This window comes from Leptonychotes weddellii, chromosome 15, assembly GCF_054177405.1.
Source record: "Leptonychotes weddellii isolate Sample4059 chromosome 15, ASM5417740v2, whole genome shotgun sequence".
Classification (NCBI taxonomy): Eukaryota; Metazoa; Chordata; class Mammalia; order Carnivora; family Phocidae; genus Leptonychotes; species Leptonychotes weddellii.
In genome coordinates, this window is record NC_138383.1 from 19,724,360 (window position 1) to 19,744,760 (window position 20,401).

General features: G+C 49.0%; 1 protein-coding gene across 4 annotated transcripts; it reads right to left on the minus strand.

The window, feature by feature from the left end:
- Nucleotides 1-291: 291 nt before the first annotated feature.
- On the minus strand, nt 292-18,672 carry LOC145717345 (uncharacterized). 4 transcript variants are annotated; one of them, XM_081805070.1, is made up of 8 exons: nt 18,531-18,672; nt 14,559-14,657; nt 12,630-12,677; nt 11,973-12,005; nt 11,152-11,315; nt 10,978-11,025; nt 5,999-9,615; nt 292-430 (listed from the first exon to the last, which is right to left on the minus strand). In XM_081805070.1, exons 4-7 carry the CDS (start codon nt 11,993-11,995, stop codon nt 9,386-9,388), a joined length of 465 nt encoding a protein of 154 aa, XP_081661196.1. In that variant the 5' UTR covers nt 11,996-12,005; nt 12,630-12,677; nt 14,559-14,657; nt 18,531-18,672; the 3' UTR covers nt 292-430; nt 5,999-9,385. The 4 variants fall into 4 exon arrangements, with proteins under 4 accessions (XP_081661196.1, XP_081661195.1, XP_081661197.1 ...); XM_081805069.1 differs by having other exon boundaries at nt 5,999-6,195; nt 9,501-9,615; nt 11,973-12,677; XM_081805071.1 differs by lacking the exon at nt 12,630-12,677.
- Nucleotides 18,673-20,401: the final 1,729 nt, after the last annotated feature.

Genomic DNA, 20,401 nt, shown 5'->3' on the forward strand with positions numbered 1-20,401 from the left:
TCTCCTCCAGCTCACGAGTGATTTCAGGCCCCAAATGGAGAGAAGTTATTGGGACTTTGAATTCTCTCCATCCCTGGAGAAGCTGGAGAGCATATAGACAGGTCTAGGCGCTGGTAAGGCAGGGGGCCCATATCCTGGAACTTGGTTTACTCCTGTCCTGATATTTTTGTTTTTTTCTCCAAGGAGAATGAGGTGGCCTGACCTCCCAGGCACCCTGTTCTCTGGTCCACATATCGGGTAGGTCCGCTCTGAGGGTGAGGAAGTGGCTAAGAAACTGAGTTTAGGCCAGAGTGATGTCCTTTTGTCATTTATTCATTCATTCAACAAATATTTACCAAACAGCTGCTTTATGCTAGGCACGGTGCTGGGCACCGGGAGCACACTGGTGAATACAGACAGACGTGGTCACTGTCCTCGTGGAACTTTCCATCTGGTGGGGGAAATAGGATTATTATTCAAATGGCTGCACAAATAAGTGTGAAATCACTGTGCTAAGTGCTCTGAAAGAAGAATATATAGTACCGTGAAAGTGTACCATTGGGGGACTTGGCTGAGTCCAAGGAGTTGAGGATGAGCTTGCAAAGGAGACAGAGAAAGGGCAGCCAGAGTGGTAGGAGAATTGGCAGTGAAATCATAGAATCAAAGGAGAAGTTGGTCAACTGTGCCGAGAGATGCTGAGAGCTCATGAGACACCTATTCACCCTGACTCCTCACCTGCTAGTTGTGAGTACAGGTATGGAAGACTCTGGCAGTGTGCCTGGCTCACAGTTGGTGCTCCGTAATGTTAGCTCCCTGCCCCCCCCACCAAGCTGAGCCTCCCTCCAGGGACCCCAGATTTCTGGAACAAAGGAGCTGCCTAGGGGCGCCTGGGTGGCTCAGTTGGTTAAGCGACTGCCTTCGGCTCAGGTCATGATCCTGGAGTCCCGGGATCGAGTCCCGCATCGGGCTCCCTGCTGTCAGCAGGGAGTCTGCTTCTCCCTCTGCCCCTCCCCCCTCTCATGTGCTCTCTCTCATTCTCTCTCTCAAATAAATAAATAAAATCTTTAAAAAAAAAAAAAAAAAGGAGCTGCCTAGTCTCAGCCTCCTCCCTCAATTTAGGCCCCAAACCCCAGCCATCCAGTCCTCAGTGAAGGACTCTGGGCACCCCCTCCCTGCCTCTCCACACTAGTCCCTTCATGTGGAGTCCTACTGTTCCCTAACCTACTTCCTCCTTTGCATTGGTTTTCCATGAAGAGGGGCTGGGGTCTAGGTCTCACAGAAAGATGTCATTCTGGCTCTGCTTCTGGGCTGAGTCTGAGAAGGCAAGAGCGTCGGAATCCTCAGCAGCTCCCAAAGCTGCCCGGGGTGAATCTGAGTGTCTTAGGTAGGCAGCGGGAGTAGTGGGGAGATGGGAAGGGGGGCTGCCCACCCAAGGCGGCGTAGAGCCCAGAGCCTTTTCCATCGCAGACACCCCATCTGTCTCCCACAGAAGGCTCGGGTTGGAGGAGGTGCCGAAAAGGGGGGTATGGAGGGTGAAATTGTACAGTCTGTGATCTAGCATGATGACATGAAGGTGCTGACTGGGAGGGTCAGGGTGGGGTGTAGGCTGGGAGAACTGGAGGTCAGAATCTGGGACTGGAGGTGGGGAAGATGATAGGGATGCTCTTTGCTACTTTCCCTAAAGAGCCCTCTGTTTTTGATTTTGATTTATAGCCCCCCACCTGACTGACCACAGGGCAAAGAATCACATCCCTCTGGCCAACAAACTATTGGTGTTCTTAAGCCAAGGCCTGGGCTGGATTCATGATACGCCCCCCTTCCAGCAGTCGGACCTTTTCCAGACCTTAAAATAATATTTATTTAAATTGGCAGTTTTCAGAGTATTTCCTTTCACATATCACTTTAACTGATCCCGCTAAAATCTAGGGAGGTAAACATTATTCTTCTTGATCTATAGACAAAGCAACAAGGGGTTTATTTTATTTTTATCCTTTTAGAGAGAGAGTATGCGTGCGTGTGAGTGGGATGGGGGGTGGGGGGATAGAGGGAGAGGGAGAATCTTAAGCAGGCTCCATGCCCAGTGTGGAGCTCAAGGTGGGCCAATCTCATGACCCTGAGATCATGGTCTGAGCTGAAATTAGGAGTCGGATGCTTAACCAACTGAGCCACCCAGGTGCCCCACCAAGGGGTATAAGAGATTAAGTGAATAACCTGGATCACAGGAGAGTAGGGAGAGGGGGCCCTAACCCAGGTATTCTGACATGCAGCCACTAGGCTATCCCTACGCCTTCCTTGCTCCTCATTTTTGGTGATACTGTACAGCCCCCACTGCTGGGTCAGGTTGGGGTTCTCTAGTAGATAACTCAGGAGAATTTCTTCCCTGTGACTGACAAACTTTGGGAGATACCCAGGCCTGGTGGACATACATCCATACAGCCCCCACTCTTGGAAACCAACTTCCAGACACTAGGAAACTGGACATCCCCAGAGGGATGGGCCTCTCACATGCAAAAATATGAGAGGGCTCTAGCCTGGAAGTGGGCAAGGGGGCAAGGCAGAGGGTGGGGACAGAAAAATGCCAGCCCAGTTAGTTGTTCTGTTAGCATCCACTCCAGGTCCTGAGTGGACCCTTGGGAATCCCTGCGGACATCCCCTCCCCACATTCCAAGTTCTAAATACTTTTTGTTTTTCCCTCCGTGTATATTTAAGAGAGTATGATTCCACAGCTTCCCTACTTACTCCAGTCTTTTCTCCCACTCTTCCCTGTTTGGAAGTTCTTCCTCGGATGTAACTTTATTTCTTCAGGCTGCAGCTTAATCCCTCTAAAAGCCCTCTAAAACAGGTGCCAAGGGAACCCAAGACAGGGCTTGAGTTATTAAATATAAATAGACAGGGGAGGGGAACTGAATATAGACAGATATTTTATTTCTCAGTCCCTGCAAGTTATTGGGAAGAAGGCACTAGTGGTTGCTAAGCAACAGGTCTCCATAGAGGACAAGGCACAGAGGAAAAAGCCTCTTTTGAATATTGAGGTGAGAGGGTAGGGAAGGTGGTGGTCAATGGGCTATGGACCGGCAGGCAGGGCTGCGGGAATGATTGGTTCGTCCTCCAAGAACAGCCCTATTCCCCCCAGGCCTCAGTAAACTCCGCCTTTACAGCCTTCCCGATTGGTGGAAGGAGGAAGGCCTCAGGCACTCCTCCCTTCCTGCCGGGAGGAGGAAACCTGGTTTCCATAGCAACCCAGAAACAATCCTGGCCTTGTTTTGCTCACAGCTTTTCTATAACCCCTCATGGAGCACCGACTATCATGGACTCCCTTCTCTGACCCCCAACTTCCGATTTGAGGGGGAGGGCCCATAGAAAGATTAAGGGTGGGAGTGCCACTGGTCTCACTGGGCCCTGAAGTGACCTATTAAGACTCTAAAGAGGGAGTGACTTTTAGGGGAAAGGGCTTTCAAGCGTCCTCTGACCTCTGCACCTCCTAAGGGGCTGCAAAAAGCACGGGCAAATGGTGGCATCAGATGCAAATTCTATGTCCAAGCTTGCTTTCTAAAGAGCCAGTACAGGCGGGGGTTGAAGGTCAGGAGAGAATGAGAGGGCAGAGTCTTTTGTGCCCCTTGGCCACCCAGACTCCTATCCTCCTCGACCTTAAGTCCACTGTCGTCAAGACCCGAGAATGGAGATATAGAACATTAACGTATGTCAAGTATAAGTGAGTGGCACTGAGGGGCATAATCTGTTTTTCTAATATGACCACAAGCAGAGTGTTAGGAGAATTAGGCCGACAGCTGCTGGTGCCCCCCCCTTCCACCCCCCCTCCTCGCTCTCCCTCTCCCTTCCTCCTCGGCGTTTGCACACACCAATGGCAGCCGAGCCCTGCTCGAGATTTCTCTTAATCTTCCTCCGCCATCCTGCGCTCTTTCCGCAGGCGGTGCTGCGAAGCCGGCAGAGCCCCGCGTCACACCTTACTGCTCTCCGAGATTGCTCCACAGAGAGCTCAAGGAGATGGCAATTCAGCGCTGATGCCGGCTGGCAGCAGTTGGGAGAGGGGAAGGAGGAGAGAGAGGGAGGAGGGGAGGGGGGAAAAAGTTGGCACAGATACCAAGTTTTTCCCTAGAGAGACATGGTGGGGGGGGGGTGGCAAGAGAAGAAGAGAGAAAATGACACAGAGAAAAAGAAACAAGGAAAAAGAGGCAGACAGGCAGACAGGCAGAGAGAGAGAGAGGATTAAAGTTCTCAGACATTCACAAGTGGGCATCTCTAGCCCACCTCAACTCGTGACCCTCTAAAGATCACACCCCCAGCCGGAGTTCCCAGCCACCCACCCTCCAACAAACACCAAACGCGCGTGCACACACACACACACACACACACACATACACACACACTCCCAGCCAACCTGGAAGTCAAAGTGGCCCAGACATGTGTGTATTCGTGCAAGAGTGTGTGTGTGTGTGTATGTGTGTGTGTATACGCCTGTATGTTGTCTCTGTTTTGGATCGCAGTAGAATGCAGTATGTAAATGAGATGGTTATTACCGCAATGTTCATCAAGCTGAGCCGAGAAGACATTAATAGCCTGATGAATATGCATGTGAATTTGTTAATTAAGTTAATTATTCTGCTGAAAATGCATTCGTCTTCCAAGGACATTTTCCCAATGATTTTTACATGCTCTAGCCATTAGTCATGCTATATTTTATCAGGGAAATGAGTTTGCTTAAGTTGTAAAAAAAAAAAAAAAAAAATGGAGCGAGAAGAGAAATAGAGAAAGAAAGGAAGAGGAAAAAAATGAAAGAGGAAAGAGGAAAATGTGTTGGAGTTGAGAGTGGGAAGGCATCTGAGGCCGGCCTGAAGTTTGAGGCCCAGCTGGGCTTTTGAAGCCTGCCCTCGATTTTTATGGGTATCTCACTCTACAATTTTTTGCCCTTTTTTTGATGACAAACTTTTTTTTTCCAGTGCCAAATTTCCAACACATTAATTAATTGTTGTAGCCAATTAACTGTAGTTGTGCAAATGAGTTTAGCACTAATTACCATGCAGTGCCTGTAATCACATAAAAAACTTGCTGAGAAAGAGAGAGAGAGGAGAAGAGAAAGAAGGAATGGGAAGGCAGTGGTAGCAGAAGAGAAGGGGACCTGGAGCAGAGGGGCAGCCAAGGGAAGGAAATAAGCAGGCATTCTGAGATTTCCTGGTTAGAAGCCATCTTGGCTTCGAGAAAAAGGCGCTGTCTCCCAGCCACATTCAGGACCTCTGACAGTTAGGAAATCTCAGTGGGAGTAAGATTCAGTAAAGAGTGATCTCCCTTTGTCTAAGAACTTCCAGCCAAAAGACACAAGTTCAGAATGGATATCTCTGGTTGTTTCAGTGATACAGTGTAGTCCCTATACATTCTGAAGGCCTCGGTGTTTATCCTCCATGGCTGGAATTACTGGGTATGGGTGGTGGGTGTGACTGGGAGATGTGCCATTTCTGATGGGCCAGGGGAGATGGAGAAAAGTGGCATGTGCTCTCAGCCTGGTTCTAGAGCCGTAAGTACATAGGGAAAATTGTTATGAGTCTAGACCACTGGAATAGGCCAATGGAGCAACGATAACATCAGCTATAAAAGAGCCAGTTCCAGCAGGAGGTGGGAAGAGGCAGCCTTTGGCCAGACATAGCTCCCAGGAGAGGAGCCAAACCTTCTCTCCCACAAGTTGGCATCTCTACCACCCATCATGTCTGGGCCAACTCTAGGTTTCCACCTGTCAGCTTCAACCAGTGCCCACAGGCTGAGGGACAGACCAAATGATTTCTCCAACTCCTTCTGATTTCACTGTCCATGGCTTCAGCTGGAGTAAGGAACAGTTATAAAGTGAGGACTAAGTGCCGGACTGGCATTTTTGCTTCCACTCTGCTTGCCCCCTGTACCATGTCCTAGACACTGTGCCTGCCCAAAGGGTGTGTGTGTGTGCACATGCACGTGCACAATTAACCTGTAGCTCCCCCACCACCAAAAAAAGTGCGATTATTGCCCTTACCCCTCCGGAACAGGGTGCTCACTCATCATGGCCTGTTTTCTCAGACCTCTTCAGAGACGCCTTCAGCTTCACACTTCCATGGAGGACCCTAGCCACGCTCCCTCTCACAGACACCCAAAGGCTTCTTTTCTGATTCCAGGGCCCAGGTCTGTGGGCAGACTGCGCATGGGCTCTATCCACTTCAGCCTTGTTCTTTCCTGGCAAAGGGGAAACAATTTCAAAGGCACATGCCATACTGCTCCCTGCTCTGTGACATTGCTGCTCTTCTTTTTTTTTAAAGATTTTATTTATTTATTTGACAGAGAGAGAGATAGTGAGACCAGGAACACAAGCAGGGGGAGCGAGGGAGAGGGAGAAGCAGGCTTCCCGCCGAGCAGGGAGCCCGACGTGGGGCTCGATCCCAGGAGCTGGGATCATGACCTAAGCTGAAGGCAGATGCTTAACGACTGAGCCACCCAGGCGCCCCCCATTGCTGCTCTTCTAACCTATGAACCAACGTCAGCTGTGAAGACCTGAACTGACCCACGCTGCTCCAATCTCTTTCTGCCTCCAACATTTCTCTTTCGGTTCTGCCCACACCCTATTCCCAGAAACGTTAGTCAAGGTCTGAGAAAGCCTCGTGCAGCAGAAAGAGCCCTATTATCTTGGGTTCCAGGCTCTTTGCCATTTAACATGTGATCATGGGAGAATTTTTTTTTTTTTTAAAGATTTTATTTTTTATTTATTTATTTGAGACAGAGAGAATGAGAGAGCGAGCATATGAGAGGGGGGAGGGTCAGAGGGAGAAGCAGACTCCCTGCCGAGCAGGGAACCCGATGCGGGACTCGATCCCAGGACTCCAGGATCATGACCTGAGCCGAAGGCAGTCGCTCAACCAACTGAGCCACCCAGGCGCCCAATGGGAGAATTTTTTACTGGAGCCTCAATTTTCCTCATCTATGAAATGAAAATAGTAATAGTGCCATGCATGAAGAATTAAAGAAGCTTAATAATTGTGAGTATAAAACAGCACACAAGTAAATGAGCTACTTCATTAATTGGTAGTGAGTATAAAGTGAGAGTACAAAGTGTCCTTTAACAGGTGAATGGTTAAACAAACTGTGGTCCATGTGGTCATGCCATAGAATAAACAAAACGAACAAACTAGGATACATACAAAAACTTGGATGGATTTGGTGAGTGAAAAAAGCCAATCCTAAAAACTTACACAGCGTATGACTCCATTTTTGAAATGACAACATTTCAGAAGTGGAGGAGATAAGTGGTTGCTAAGGGTTAAGGAGGGTGTGAGGTAGGTGTGATTATAAAAGGGCAGCATGTGGGGCACCTGGGTGGCTCAGTCGTTAAGCACCTGCCTTTGGCTCAGGTCATGATCCCAGGGTCCTGGGATCGAGCCCCGCATCGGGCTCCCTGCTCGGTGGGAAGCCTGCTTCTCCCGCTCCCCCTGCTTGTGTTCCCTCTCTCGCTGTCTCTCTCTCTGTCAAATAAATAAATAAAAATCTTTAAATAAAAGGGCAGCATGAGGAATCCTGGTGGTGTTGGAACTGTTCAGTGCCTTGACTCCAGTGGTAACACGAATTTACACAGGTAATAATATTGTATACACACACACACACACACACACACACAAAATGGGGAAATCTGAGTAAGACTGGTGGACTATATCAATGTCAATATTCTGGTTGCGGTACTATAGTTTTGCAAAATATTAGCATTGGATGAAAGTAGGAAAAATGTACAAGGGATCTCTGTATTATTTCTTAAAACTGCATGTGAATCTACAATTATCTCAATAAATAAAAAAAAAAGCTATGATAGATTACTAATGTCTCTCTGCTAGGCCTAGGAGAGAAAAGGGGCTGCCCTTGTGTTTCCATTGCAGAATTCCAAAGAGGAAGATTTAAAAAACATTATTCTCATGGGTATATCAATAAAATGGCTATAGGGAACAGGGGATATTTGTATCTGTTGATCTAATAATTCTACTTTTTATTTATTTATTTTTTTAAAGATTTTATTTATTTACTTATTAGAGAGCAAGCAAGAGAGAAACAGCATGAGAGAGGAGAGGGTCAGAGGGAGAAGCAGGCTCCCCGCTGAGCCAGGAGCCTGATGTGGGACTCGATCCCAGGACCCTGGGATCATGACCTGAGCCGAAGGCAGTCGCTTAACCAACTGAGCCACCCAGGCGCCCTAATAATTCTACTTTTTAGAATTTACTATAAAAATGCACGAAGAGGGAACGCCTGGGTGGCTCACTCGGTTAAGTGTCTGCCTTTAGGTCAGGTCACGGTCCCAGGATCCTGGGATCGAGTCCTGCATTGGGCTCCTTGCTCAGCAGGGAGCCTGCTTCTCCCTCTGCTTGTGCTCTCTCTGACAAATAAATAAATAAAATCTTTTAAAAAAATGCATGAAGGTTTATGTGTTAGAATGTTCATTCTGGTATTATTTATAAGAGTAAAATACCTAAATGATTAAAAATAGGGGATTAGCCTTGTAAATCAGGACATGTTTAGGTGATAATACTCCACAGACTTTAAACATACTTAAAAAAAATATATCCAGCACAATGCCTGGCACATAATAGGCATTCAGTAAATGGTAGTTCTCTTCACCTTACTGGGATATACTGGGTATTAAAAGAGCTAATGTAGGTAAATGTACTTGACAAACTGTAAAGTGCCTGGGGTTGCTATCCTAGTGGCTGTCTCTCATAGCCCCATCTTAGATGATGAAGCTCCTGGTTTGAGGCATGGGAATGGCACAGTCTGAGTCAAGGGACTGGGGCTATTTCCTTTCCAGGAGACTGCCACCCCCCTGCTTCACATCATGAAGACAATCATGGACATTCTTCCCAGCATACATACATTCACTTATTTGGCCTGTAATTTCAGAGGACTCCTGGAGTCGTTGAAGCAATGTCAGCCCTGGTGACTCCATAAGAGTAACAGACTATTTATTGTATCAACCACTGAGCACCTACTGAGTATGAGGCAATGTCCTAGGTGCTTTACAGACATTACTTCACTAAATGCTCTCCACAACCTTAAGAGGTTGTTTATCTGAATTTTACAGACAAGGAAACTAGGGCTCGGAGAGGTTAAGTGACTTACCAAGATAGCACAGTTGGTTAATGGCAGTGCTGGTGGTAGAACCCAAGGCTTCCTGCCTCTCAAACTTGTGATCTAACCATCAGCTACTACCTTTAGAAGGACCGAGAAGGGGTGTACTCCCAGAGCTAGTGAAGAAATGCACTGAGGCCCCCATCTGGAGAAGCCACAGAAAAGTAATCCTGTTTTTTCAATTCCCCTTGATAGGCACAGACTTAAACCTATCCCAGGCAGGAAAAAAAAAAAAAAATCTCTGAAGTAGGCCCATTCTGAAGTTTTATATCCCATGAATAAGTTTTTCCATATGTCTACCTTCTATCTTTTTTGCTAAAATCTGATCCCTCTTCAAACTCTTATTTCCCGTAGGGACAGTTGAATATATGACATGGTACCCTTTCATGAACGGTCCTAGGTCAGGAGAGGTTGGAGGAGCTTCTTGTTCCCCAGTTCTGTTGAGGCCATGACTAAGATGTTTCAGTCCCCTTGGTCTCTTGGATTTGATCCAAGCTATCAAACCAAAAGATAAGCAGGAGAAAATGGGCCAGGAAGAAGAGCAGAACCTAACCAGACCAAGGAGCCCAGCTTGGAGAATGGTCTGGGAGACTCCTGGGACCTGAGTGCTGGGCTTGGGGTAAAGTTAGAGTGGGCAGTTTTTCCCACCTTACTCAGCAGCCAGTTTCATGTTTGACATTTACCTAGTTGAGAAGGTCTGGCTAGCATCCCTCATGCCAGAGTCTCTTTTTTTTTTTTTTTTTTAAAGATTTTATTTATTTATTTGAGACAGAGAGAATGAGATAGAGCATGAAGGGGGGAGGGTCAGAGGGAGAAGCAGACTCCCCGCCGAGCAGGGAGACCGATGCGGGACTCGATCCCGGGACTCGATCCCGGGACTCCAGGATCACGACCTGAGCCGAAGGCAGTCACTTAACCAACTGAGCCACCCAGGCGCCCCAGAGTCTCTTAATAGTCTTGATAGGACATCTCTACAGAAAGGAGAGGGCTTGGGGTTCTGCCACTCCATATTTACTCCTGTTTCAATACTACTTCACTGTGTTTGCTCAGGGCCAGGCAGCCCAACTGGGGGAGCTTAGAGATACCCAGGAAAGAGAATCATCTTGTGAGGAGGATGCTGGGTCCAAAGTTCTTTTCTCTCAACATGAGAGCCAGGAGGGCAACCGGAGCCTGAGTCCGGACACACAGATCAGTGAGGGGCAGTGTCCTCCCTCCCTACCTTCCCCTGTACACCATTCTACCCTGCTGGGGCCCAAGCATGCCCACTGCTCTCTTTGGCTTCCCTCACCCCACTTACCCTATGGACAGGAGAGGGTTAAAGGCATGGTATGGGCAAGCTATAAATTTCCCATCAGTGTGGGGAGAGTAGGACTGTTGGCAGGGAGGGGGTTGGGCTGGGGGGGAGGGGGAGCTGGGAAAAAGCCAGGAGGTTGTCTCTAGGTAACAATAAACACTGCAAGCAAGGAGCAGCTGTTACACTTACTCTCTCTGCATCACAATGCTGAAATAACACTAATAAACCAGTGTGCCCAATGCACAGGCATACATGCATTTAGGGCCAGGCCCCACTGCATCCTTACAGCAGCTCTCTGCCTCAGGTCAGGGCCCTTGCTGTCAGCGGACATACCAGTCTTGGCCTGGCTACCTTTGGGGGAGGACGAGCACTAAAGAGCCAGTCTCAGAGTCGGAGTGGCATTCCCAGAGTCAATGGGGGGTGGGGTGGCAGGCTGAGGATTCTGCGTTCAGATCCTGATGGCATTCATTGGTACAAAGAGTTCAAATGGGGTAACTCTTGGCTGGGACTCGGGAGTAGAGGAAGAGAGGAAGAAAAAGTGTAGGGAACAGACAACTACTTACCATATCTTCTCAGACTCAAAGGGATGAGGTGGCCAGGAGTGGAGCTAGCTGAAGGGAGGTAGAAGAAAAGGGAGGCCAAGGAGAAAGTTTGAGAAAGAGGAGGAGCATGTGGTATTGAGGAGTGATTCTAGGATCTCTCCTGGGTCTAAACTCCCCACACCTGTCTATACCCACCTGGTGCACCCAGGCTCCCCCTCACAGCACCATTTTTATACCAGAGCCAGGTGATGTGTTGGTTCAGTTCAGGACTGAGCTTTATTATGGGTATTCCAGCAGGGGACCCTGGGCTCCCAATGCTGCCAGGGAGAGCTGGGGGGAGTAGAGATGGTCTCGTCTCCCTAGAGGAAGAGTGAAGAGTGAAAAGTGGCTGGTCTATCACTTTCTCCAACCAAAACCATCTCTGGATCTCCAGAAGCAACCTGACAGAGAGCACCCCCTCCACCACCCCAAGCTGGAAAGCAGGGCTGCCAGCAATGAAATAGGCAAATGAAAATGGGCTCTGCGAGAGAACTCTCCTCCTCTTACTCAGCCCATCCTTCACCGACGTCAGAGGGAGGGTGCTATTATCTGGATACGCTAGTACCAACGATCCCTGTTTCCCTTTGCTGAAACAAAGGACTTAACCCCCCTGGGACTATGGTCAGAGGATACTACTGGCCTCTCCTATCCTTTTCTCAATGGGAAGCCTCTTTCTGGGAATGATTAAGGGAGGTTGAGCATTCCCAGCCCTTTCATAGCTGGAGCCTCTCCTTGCCCCACAATCCAGATGAGAGAACTTCATCCACATAGCTCAGAGTTGGGGAGAACTGGGGCAAAAGAGAGCTCTAACAAGCCTGGACCCCCTTCCCCTCTGATGTTTTCATGAGTTGCCCCCATTACTATGAGTCACCAGAACCCTGAGCTCAGCTGAGCTGCCAGCAGCCTTCTCCGTCCTTGCCCTTCAGCGAGGCAGATATGCACCCAAAGGGCCCCAAGCTCACCATCTTCCTACTCACAGGACCACAGCCTCCTCTTTCATCCTTAGGAATCTGCAACACAGACACGTTGAGATGAGTGAGCAAAGGAGTGTGAGAGAGCCCAGCATGTGCTCTGTGCCGGAGCAGAGAACCGGATGCCTGCACGGCAGAGCAGAATTGCCAGCCAGGAGAACTGATACACTTGGGCACACAGCCTTGTCAGCATGTGAGAGGGGGTGCCAGAGAGGATGGGATAAAGAGGGTTTTTCAAGAGCAGGCATCTCCTCCTGGCTCCCCCTCTGGTCACTGTTTCTTCTCTTTGGCCTCCCTGGGTGCTGCCACCTCTGAGATGCCTTCCTTCCCCTCCTCCATGGCTTCGGGAGCTAGAGAGCGGATATGTATAACAACCTTCGAGGTGTCAGGTGGGAGGTTCAGACATCCAGATCTCTCACCAACCCATGGGACACACTGAGGGAGAAGGAGAAAAGGAGGAGTCCCATCAGAGTAAAAGCTAAACCATGGGCCAATACAGAGCTCCTTTTTCTCCAAAGTGCAGGTCATTCTGGGTGCTGCTACCTCTGCCTCCCACTTACTTCATGTCTGTTCCTCTTTCCCAGCAAAGGCTCAGCAATCTTTCTGGACTCCAGGCTCCAGGAAGAGAGGAAGAAAAAGTGTAGGGAACAGACAACTACTTACCATATCTTCTCAGACTCAAAGGGATGAGGTGGCCAGGAGTGGAGCTAGCTGAAGGGAGGTAGAAGAAAAGGGAGGCCAAGGAGAAAGTTTGAGAAAGAGGAGGAGCATGTGGTATTGAGTGATTCTAGGATCTCTCCTGGGTCTGACTCCAGGGCTGTAGATCTGGCACCTTGCCTAAACCTTGGCAGTGTGAGGCAGGGCTGGTGGGGACTTCGGGGAGGGAAGCCCTGTTCCTTAGAGAAAAATCCAGAATCTAGATTGAATGCTTTAAGGGCCTTTTGGGCCCTCCAATATGCCTCCAATGTTTGAGCAGGGGTGGACAAGGGGTGAGAAAGGGCCTACCAAAAGCCTGATACCCTTTCCCTTTCTTCTTTGCTGTTCTTCTCCACTGCTCTGTATTTCAAAGGAGAAAAAGCAGCTCTGTAAACAGGAGCCTCTAATAAATCCTATGAATAATAGTCAGTACGAACGGCCTACCCTAGGTTAGGTAGCCAGGCCCACAGATGGGACTACAGGCCTCAGCTCCCAAATTTCCCCTCTCTGTCTTCTCCCCCTTTTCAGGCTCCTCCCTGACCTTCCCAGACAAGAGAATCTTCCTTTTCAATTCCCTGGCACAGTTCTCCTCCCAGTTCCCACTACTACAAGCCTTTGGAAGCAGGGAAGAGGCAGATGGATTCTTTCCAGACTGTCTTGGGGGGATGTGAGGGGTCCTTCTCACTTATTGTTTGTAGAGAAGGCAAGGAGATGATCCTGAAGGTCTAAACATAAGGCATGGTGAATGTGGGCCACTTAAAGAGGCATATCCTGGGGCGCCTGAGTGGCTCAGTCGTTAAGTGTCTGCCTTCGGCTCAGGTCATGATCCCAGGGTCCTGGGATTGAGCCCCGCATTGGGCTCCCCGCTCGGCGGGAAGCCTGCTTCTCCCTCTCCCACTCCCCCTGCTTGTGTTCCCTCTCTTGCTGTGTCTCTATCAAATAAATAAATAAAATCTTAAAAAAAAAAAGAGGCACATCCTGCTCTTCCTCAGGGACTTTGGGGATATAAAATGGGATACTAAGAGAGAAAACAATCCTGGGAGTGGGGGAAAGATGTGGGGGCTTGGAGAGTGTGATGAAGTTTCTATCCACACTGCTTTCCAAGCTGTGCCCATCCTTGCCCTGACTCCAGCTTAGTCTCATGAAGCACAGAACAAAGAATCTTGAATTTTTTTAAGGAAGGAAGAAGATGCCAGGAAATGCCACCTTTGGCAACCTGGTGGGAAAGCCCCTTTTCTCCTTCATTCTTTCCCTCCCTAACCCTAGTGTCTGAACAGTAAAGGAGGGAGGAATGGGGATGTGGACAGCTGGAAACATGTCTTCCTCTCCATTGTGCACCAACACCACACAAAGCCAGACAGGGCTTGACTACGTGCTCTGGGGCCATGGCACCACATGATTCAGGGGCATTTCTGACTCGGCCTTTTGAGCCTTGAATTTTAACCCTGTCTCTGTTTTAGGCCTAGACATGGGACAAGAGGTATAAGACCACTCCTCCCTACATTTTGAGCATAATTTTCTCTAGCAGTTTATACTGTGACAGGGAAACTTGTAAAAAGATCTCAAAAGAGCTCAAATTTAGTCACCTTTGGGAGATTTATTTCTTGGTTAAGGAACTAGGGTAGTTGGTACACTGCCTTCTCTGTGGACTTTTCAGAGTATTGTAAAATCCCATGAGAGTGGGGGACTCTCGGGGATCCGTCTGCTTGTAAGCTGGGGAACGGATGAGATGACCTCTGGAACTAGCTGTACAAGGGAAATGTTCCTCCAACAATGCACCTGCCTGACTCCTCTCACTTGCTTTTGACTTGGAGGACAGAGATATGAGACTCCAGTAATAACTCTGCCAATCCTCTTCCCTTGACTTTCCTCCCCATGCCCTACCTACCGACCTACCTTTCCTTGGGTTCCCAGGAACTCTCCAAAGCCAGGAACACAAAGCAACTCCAGGACAGGATTCAACTGATTTTCCTCTCTGGGTCTCCATTTCCACATCTGTAAAGTGAAGAGTTTGGCAAGATGAGCTCCAAGTTCTCTCCCTTGCAGCAGTAAGCTTCTATGATTCACACCCCAAAGGCATCAGGCCTCACATGCTTTGCATGTAAACTCCAGGGCACTTCTCTTATGTCTAAACGTTCAGAAATATCTTTAAACCCTGCCCTCCTCTTTCCTCTCACACAATCTCTGGTTCTATGGTCTCTAGCTCTTGCCCTCTGTCTTCAATGACCTCAAAACTCTGTCCCCACTTTCCTTTCAGTTTTATATCACTCACTGGGACAAGCCCAACTGGACAAAATCCTAGGAGCAAGGATTAGCCTTACCTAATATCCTGGTTGCAAATTTGGGCGTCAGACCCAAGTCAACTAGTATATTCTATCCTTTTTTGGAGGTCCTGGCAGTTGGGGGGAATTTCCTGGCAACTCTCCCCAGCACCTCCCCTCCTCCTCCACCTCGCTATTCCCGATGCCAGAGCACAAAGTGGCCAGTGATTGATGGGCCTGGGTTCCCAGTAACCGCACCCAGTGGCCCAATCCTCCTCCCTAACCCAATCCCTCCCCTGTCCCTATTCAGAGATCAGATTGTCTCATGTTGGTCCCCAAGGTCCCATTAATTAAAAATACATCCAATTAAATGGCAGGTGAAAACGTGCTATTGGAGCTCTCCACCCCCCTGCCCCAGCTTGGTCTCCCCGCCCCCCCCGCTTTAAGGCTCAGCTGTGCTTTGAGCTGAGAAAAAAAAAAAAGAGAGAGAGAGAGGAAGAAAGAGGGAGAGAGAAGAGGAAGACATAGGGGTGGGAGGATGAAGGGGGGTGTTATTTGAACCTCTGCCAGGGTAGCATGTGCCAGCCTGGGAGGGTGGCACTGTGCCCTGGTGTCTAATTTCTGGAGGTGTGAGTAGGTTCAGTCAGCTGGGTACCCACCTCCATTTCCCTTAAAGGGGCAGAGGGAAGTCAAAGGGTACGACTAGCTGTGCTGCCCTCCTTCTGGGTTTGGTGGGTGAAGGGCAGAAGTGTAAATGGTAGAGGGCCCTTAGGATGGGGTGTGATGTTCAGAGGTTTGGAGAGTCTGAGGCCTCCATTCTTGGCATATCCCTGCTTTTCCCCAAACTGCAAAGAAGGTAATGAGAAGCCGGCTAAGACCCAGGTGGCAGGGCATGGCGATGCTCCCAAGCTAGGCTGTGCCTACCCCCACCCATAGGAAAGCTGAGAAAAATAACAGAGGGAGCGAGGAAGAACAGAGCCATAATTTGGGTGGGAGCAGATGGGTCAGATAGGATAAAATATACAAGGATGGATGTTTGTGTGGGCATCACGACACTCAGCACCTTATAGGTAAGAGGGTCTGGGTCTGGAGGACCTGTCCTGTTTGCCCTTTCTCTAGGCAAAAAGAAGCAGCAATAGGGTGAAGTCACCTCATCCTGGCTGCCTGGCACGCTGTGAACAGGGTGTCTCCCCTGAAAAGCACTGATCACTCGTTCTCCTTCACACTTACGGTGTCCCCAGCATTTTGTCAGGTAATGCATCTGCTCCACCCTCTGCCCCTCAGAAAGCCCTGTGGCCCCAAGCAATGCAAAGCTAATGGGCACTGAGAGCTGCTGGGAGAGGAGCTAGGAAAGAAGGGATAACTGAGGGTGGTGCTCAGAATCCAGGCACCAGTGGGGGTGTCTGCCGACCCAGGGCCCCCGCCTGGCCTCCTTGGCAGCCTCAGTACCTCCTCACTTCACTTTAACGCTAATTGGAGATTTTAATCTGCGCTGCTGCTCTGCTCGGGGTGCTGGGGGGAGCGCCAGCTGTGCAGTAATTCCAGCAGCACCGACTGTTTAATCAAGCTGTCCTCCTGGGGAGGGGCCCTCGGGCATGGGGGTAGGAGGGAGGAGGAGAACCTCTGTCATCTCCCTTAGCCTGTTCAGCCTGGAAGGGCTTCATGGAGACGGAGGATCAATTGTGGGATACCTCACCCCCATAAGGGCCGCATGGCCACTTGGATCCTTGGCAGAGCCATTACACCATATGGGGTGAGTTTAAAGCTCAAGGGCCAAAGCATCCCTATTCCCCATCCGGCTCCCTGACACCATTTTTTGGGTGTCCTCCAGCCACTCAAGCTGCAAACATCCACTGGACCGTCTTGAGCTCTGCAGATCTGTGCTGGGGGAGGTGGGATGGGGGCACAGAAGGCTGAACTTTCCCACTCTCAGTCCTCTCCCCAACGCTTTCTCACTAACAAAGATACTTCCCTCCTAACAATTGTGAGAAATCTTTTTCTCTGAAAACCACAGGTACCCCTACTCTCTGGACTAGAAAGTGACTGTTTAAGAGGCAGGGAGACACTGGGGGCGGGGGGGACAGCTGAAACCTGCTACACCTTGAGGGAGAAAAGCACCGACGCAAGATGTTTGGTGCCGAGAGCTGGGGGCTTCCTGAGTTCAGATGGAAACACACTAAGATGTCAGGCCACTAGGGCTGAGTGTTCAGGGTCTCAAGCCATTTTTAAGGAAGAGCAAGTGGTACTAATTGTTCTTCTGGCTTCTTGGGGCCTGGTTCTCAGGCTCTCTCAGATTGTTTCTGATCCCTGTTTTGAGGAAAGGGTGCTCTTGTCACCCAAACTCTTGTCTGCTAAGGGGCAGGAGTTTTAATTGGTCAGCAGCACCCTCGTGTGGCAGAAACCAAGACTGCAGCTGTCCAAGCGGCCCAGCAGCTTTGAGGGATCAGACCTCCAGGTTGCTATCTGGATGGGTAGAATTATAAATGTTGATGATCTCTGAGTCATCAAGGTACCCATGCATGCTTACTGCTCGACCACTTCCAGGGACATTTCCTGACTTCCTATCCTTCCATCCACTGTATCCTAACTCCAACTCAAGGTATGTGTCAACCAGGGAGGGAGCACCTTATCTAGAGCTGGCACTTATTAGGGCTGCTGCTTGTGCTGTCTGGCTTGCAGGGATAAGAGAAGAGCTGCTGAGAGAGGAGGCCTAAGAGCAAAAGGTAAGCTGATGTCACATCCAATGGCAGGAGAGGCTCTGGCACCCCTGCCAACTTTTTTTTTTTTTTTAAAGATTTTATTTATTTATTTATTTGACAGAGAGAGAGAGAGCGAGAGCAAGAACACAAGCAGCACCCCTGCCAACTTTTTACAGGTGCCAGACAAGACCTGCCACCTGAACTATGCCACCTGAACTCCAGACACTATCACCTGGTGGTGGGCTTTTCTTTCTTTCTTTCTTTTTTTTTTTTTTAATGTTTTATTTATTTATTTGTCAGGGAGAGAGAGAGAGCACAAGCACAAGCAGGGGGAGTGGCAGGCAGTGGGAGAGGCAGGCTCCCCGCTGAGCGGGAGCCTGATTTGGACTCGATCCCAGGACCCTGGGATCATGACCTGAGCCAAAGGCAGATGCTTAACTGACTGAGCCACCCAGGCGTCCCTTGTGGTGGGTTTCTGCTGTACAGCAATCCTTTCTTACTTCCTGGAGAGGTCTGGGAATGAATAGAGACAGATTCTCAGAGCCTGAGATCCTTGTCCTTGGGAATAGACACCAGATAAACATAGCTTTCCCTCAAAAGATCCAGGTATTCTCTAAGGATGCCAGGCCACTGGGCAGAATGCATGTCTGGAGCTTTAGACTTCCAGCCCCAAGAGAAGTGCTGCCTGTCATTGGACCCTTACCCTAAATTGTTCTGAACTATAGGAAAGGAGTGGATATTTAACATCAGCAAAGTCCTGCTAAAGATTAAAACTGGAAGTCGCAAGGTGGAGAGCTGAGTCACTAAGGCCTTCCCCCTATTGGAAATGTTTAACAACAGAGAGAAATATTTCCAGAGAGAAATATGACCCTGTTAGGGGTTGGTGGGTAGAGAGAGGAGCCACCTACCTGGCAGCAAGAAGGGTGGGGGTGAGCACTGGAAGCTCATGACCTTCCTGGTTCTGGGCAATGAGGATGGAGAGAAGCAGGCTTGTAGGTCTCTACTTCTGGTATCTTGAATAGTGTCTGGACAGGTGGGAGCTCCCATCAAATCTGGAAAGGAGGAAGAGAAGTTGATGAGAGGTAGTAAGAAGAGACAGCATGCCCAATCCCACTCAAAAAGGGAGAGAAGGGCGCCTGGGTGGCTCAGTTGGTTAAGCGACTGCCTTTGGCTCAGGTCATGATCCTGGAGTCCCGGGATCGAGTCCCACATCGGGCTCCCTGCTCGGCAGGGAGTCTGCTTCTCCCTCTGACCCTCCCCGCTCTCATGCTCTCTTTAGCTCATTCTCTCTCAAATAAATGAATAAAATCTTTAAAAAAAAAAAAAGGGAGAGAAAATAGCTTCTTGGGGAAGGCAGGGCTGTGTGTGTGTGCGCGCGCGTGTGTGTGTGTGGTGGTGGTAGTGATGGGTGAGTGGGACAAGTGTTGTAGAGGAGAGGCTGAGAGTAACCAACATCAGTATCCCACCAAAGAGGAATATCCATTAGCGAACTTGGCCAAGAGGAAAGAAAAGGAATGAAATGACTGTCAATGTTAATAAAGAGGGTCACCTACTCTAACCAAGGGGGAGAAACTGTTAATGAGAAGGTAGGACACTGTAATAGGGTCAAATAAAAAGCCAGGGAAACTCTTCTGAAGATCTTTGGGAATAAGAAACTTCCCTGGGAATAAGAAATTTCCCTGAGACTAGTTGTGTCGGGGGGTGGGGCTGGGGAATCCCTTACAAAAGCAGGCCTGAAACCTCTGATTGGCTTTAGGTCCCTACCTGGCTTTAGAGTGTATGAAAGACTGAACTTTTCAGGGCTCCAGATGCCAGGTGACTGACGGACTTCACCAAATTCCTCAAGGGCCATCCTTCCTGCCGCTGCTGCCACCTGTGAAGGAAAATGACAGGTTACTTTAGACATGAGACAGGGACTAGACACCAAAGAGAAATTTGGTCTTTCACCCAGGGAGTATGGCCTTAGTAGGTAACAGTGACGGTGATGGTCACCACTCTTCCAATTCCCTCAAACCTGAATTCACAAAGCCCAGAAGGATTAAGATGAACCTTAAGTATGCTCCCAGAGAGAGATATAACTGCTCTAAGAGTCCTACCTCCTGGGAACCAGCTCCCAGTCTGATAAAGTAAAAACAATGATTCTATACTTAAGAGGTAAATTAGGAATTCAACAGAACTGGAAGCTGTGAAACTCAGAATTATAGGGTGATGAAGGTTCAAGGTTAATGCAAAGTTAATTTAAGATGGTGACTCAAAGGAGGCCATCTAGTTTTAGATCAGATCATCGCCTTGTCTGTAACAGGTTCTTCAAGAAAGGCTAGGAGGCAAACAAACAAACAAGAAAATCCTGTGAGACAGAAAGGAGGTTTGTGAGGGGACAGCAAACTTGATACAATTTGGACAAGTAGGTCTATCAAACACACTCCCTATGTAGGGAGGAATCTGCATGGGGACCAGTTCATGTTCCCCCAGTATTATCAATTGGGGTGTGATGGACAAAATGTAAAGGTTACGTACTAGGATCTGTTTGTCATCCGCACACAATATTCATTTTGCAGACCCACTGCCCCTCTGACCTAGACTCATAACTCTAAACTGTTTCTCCCTCCAAGATTCTGATCTCAGCTTAGAGACTCTTTAGCATTTACCTCTATGCACATCACTGGCTCCCAAACTCGTATGCTCAGAAAATAAGCATTGGAAGGGACTGCAGATACATCTCGGAGAGGTCCAAAGAGGGGGTAGTCTACGCACCAGAGTGAGACAACTTCAGAGCCTG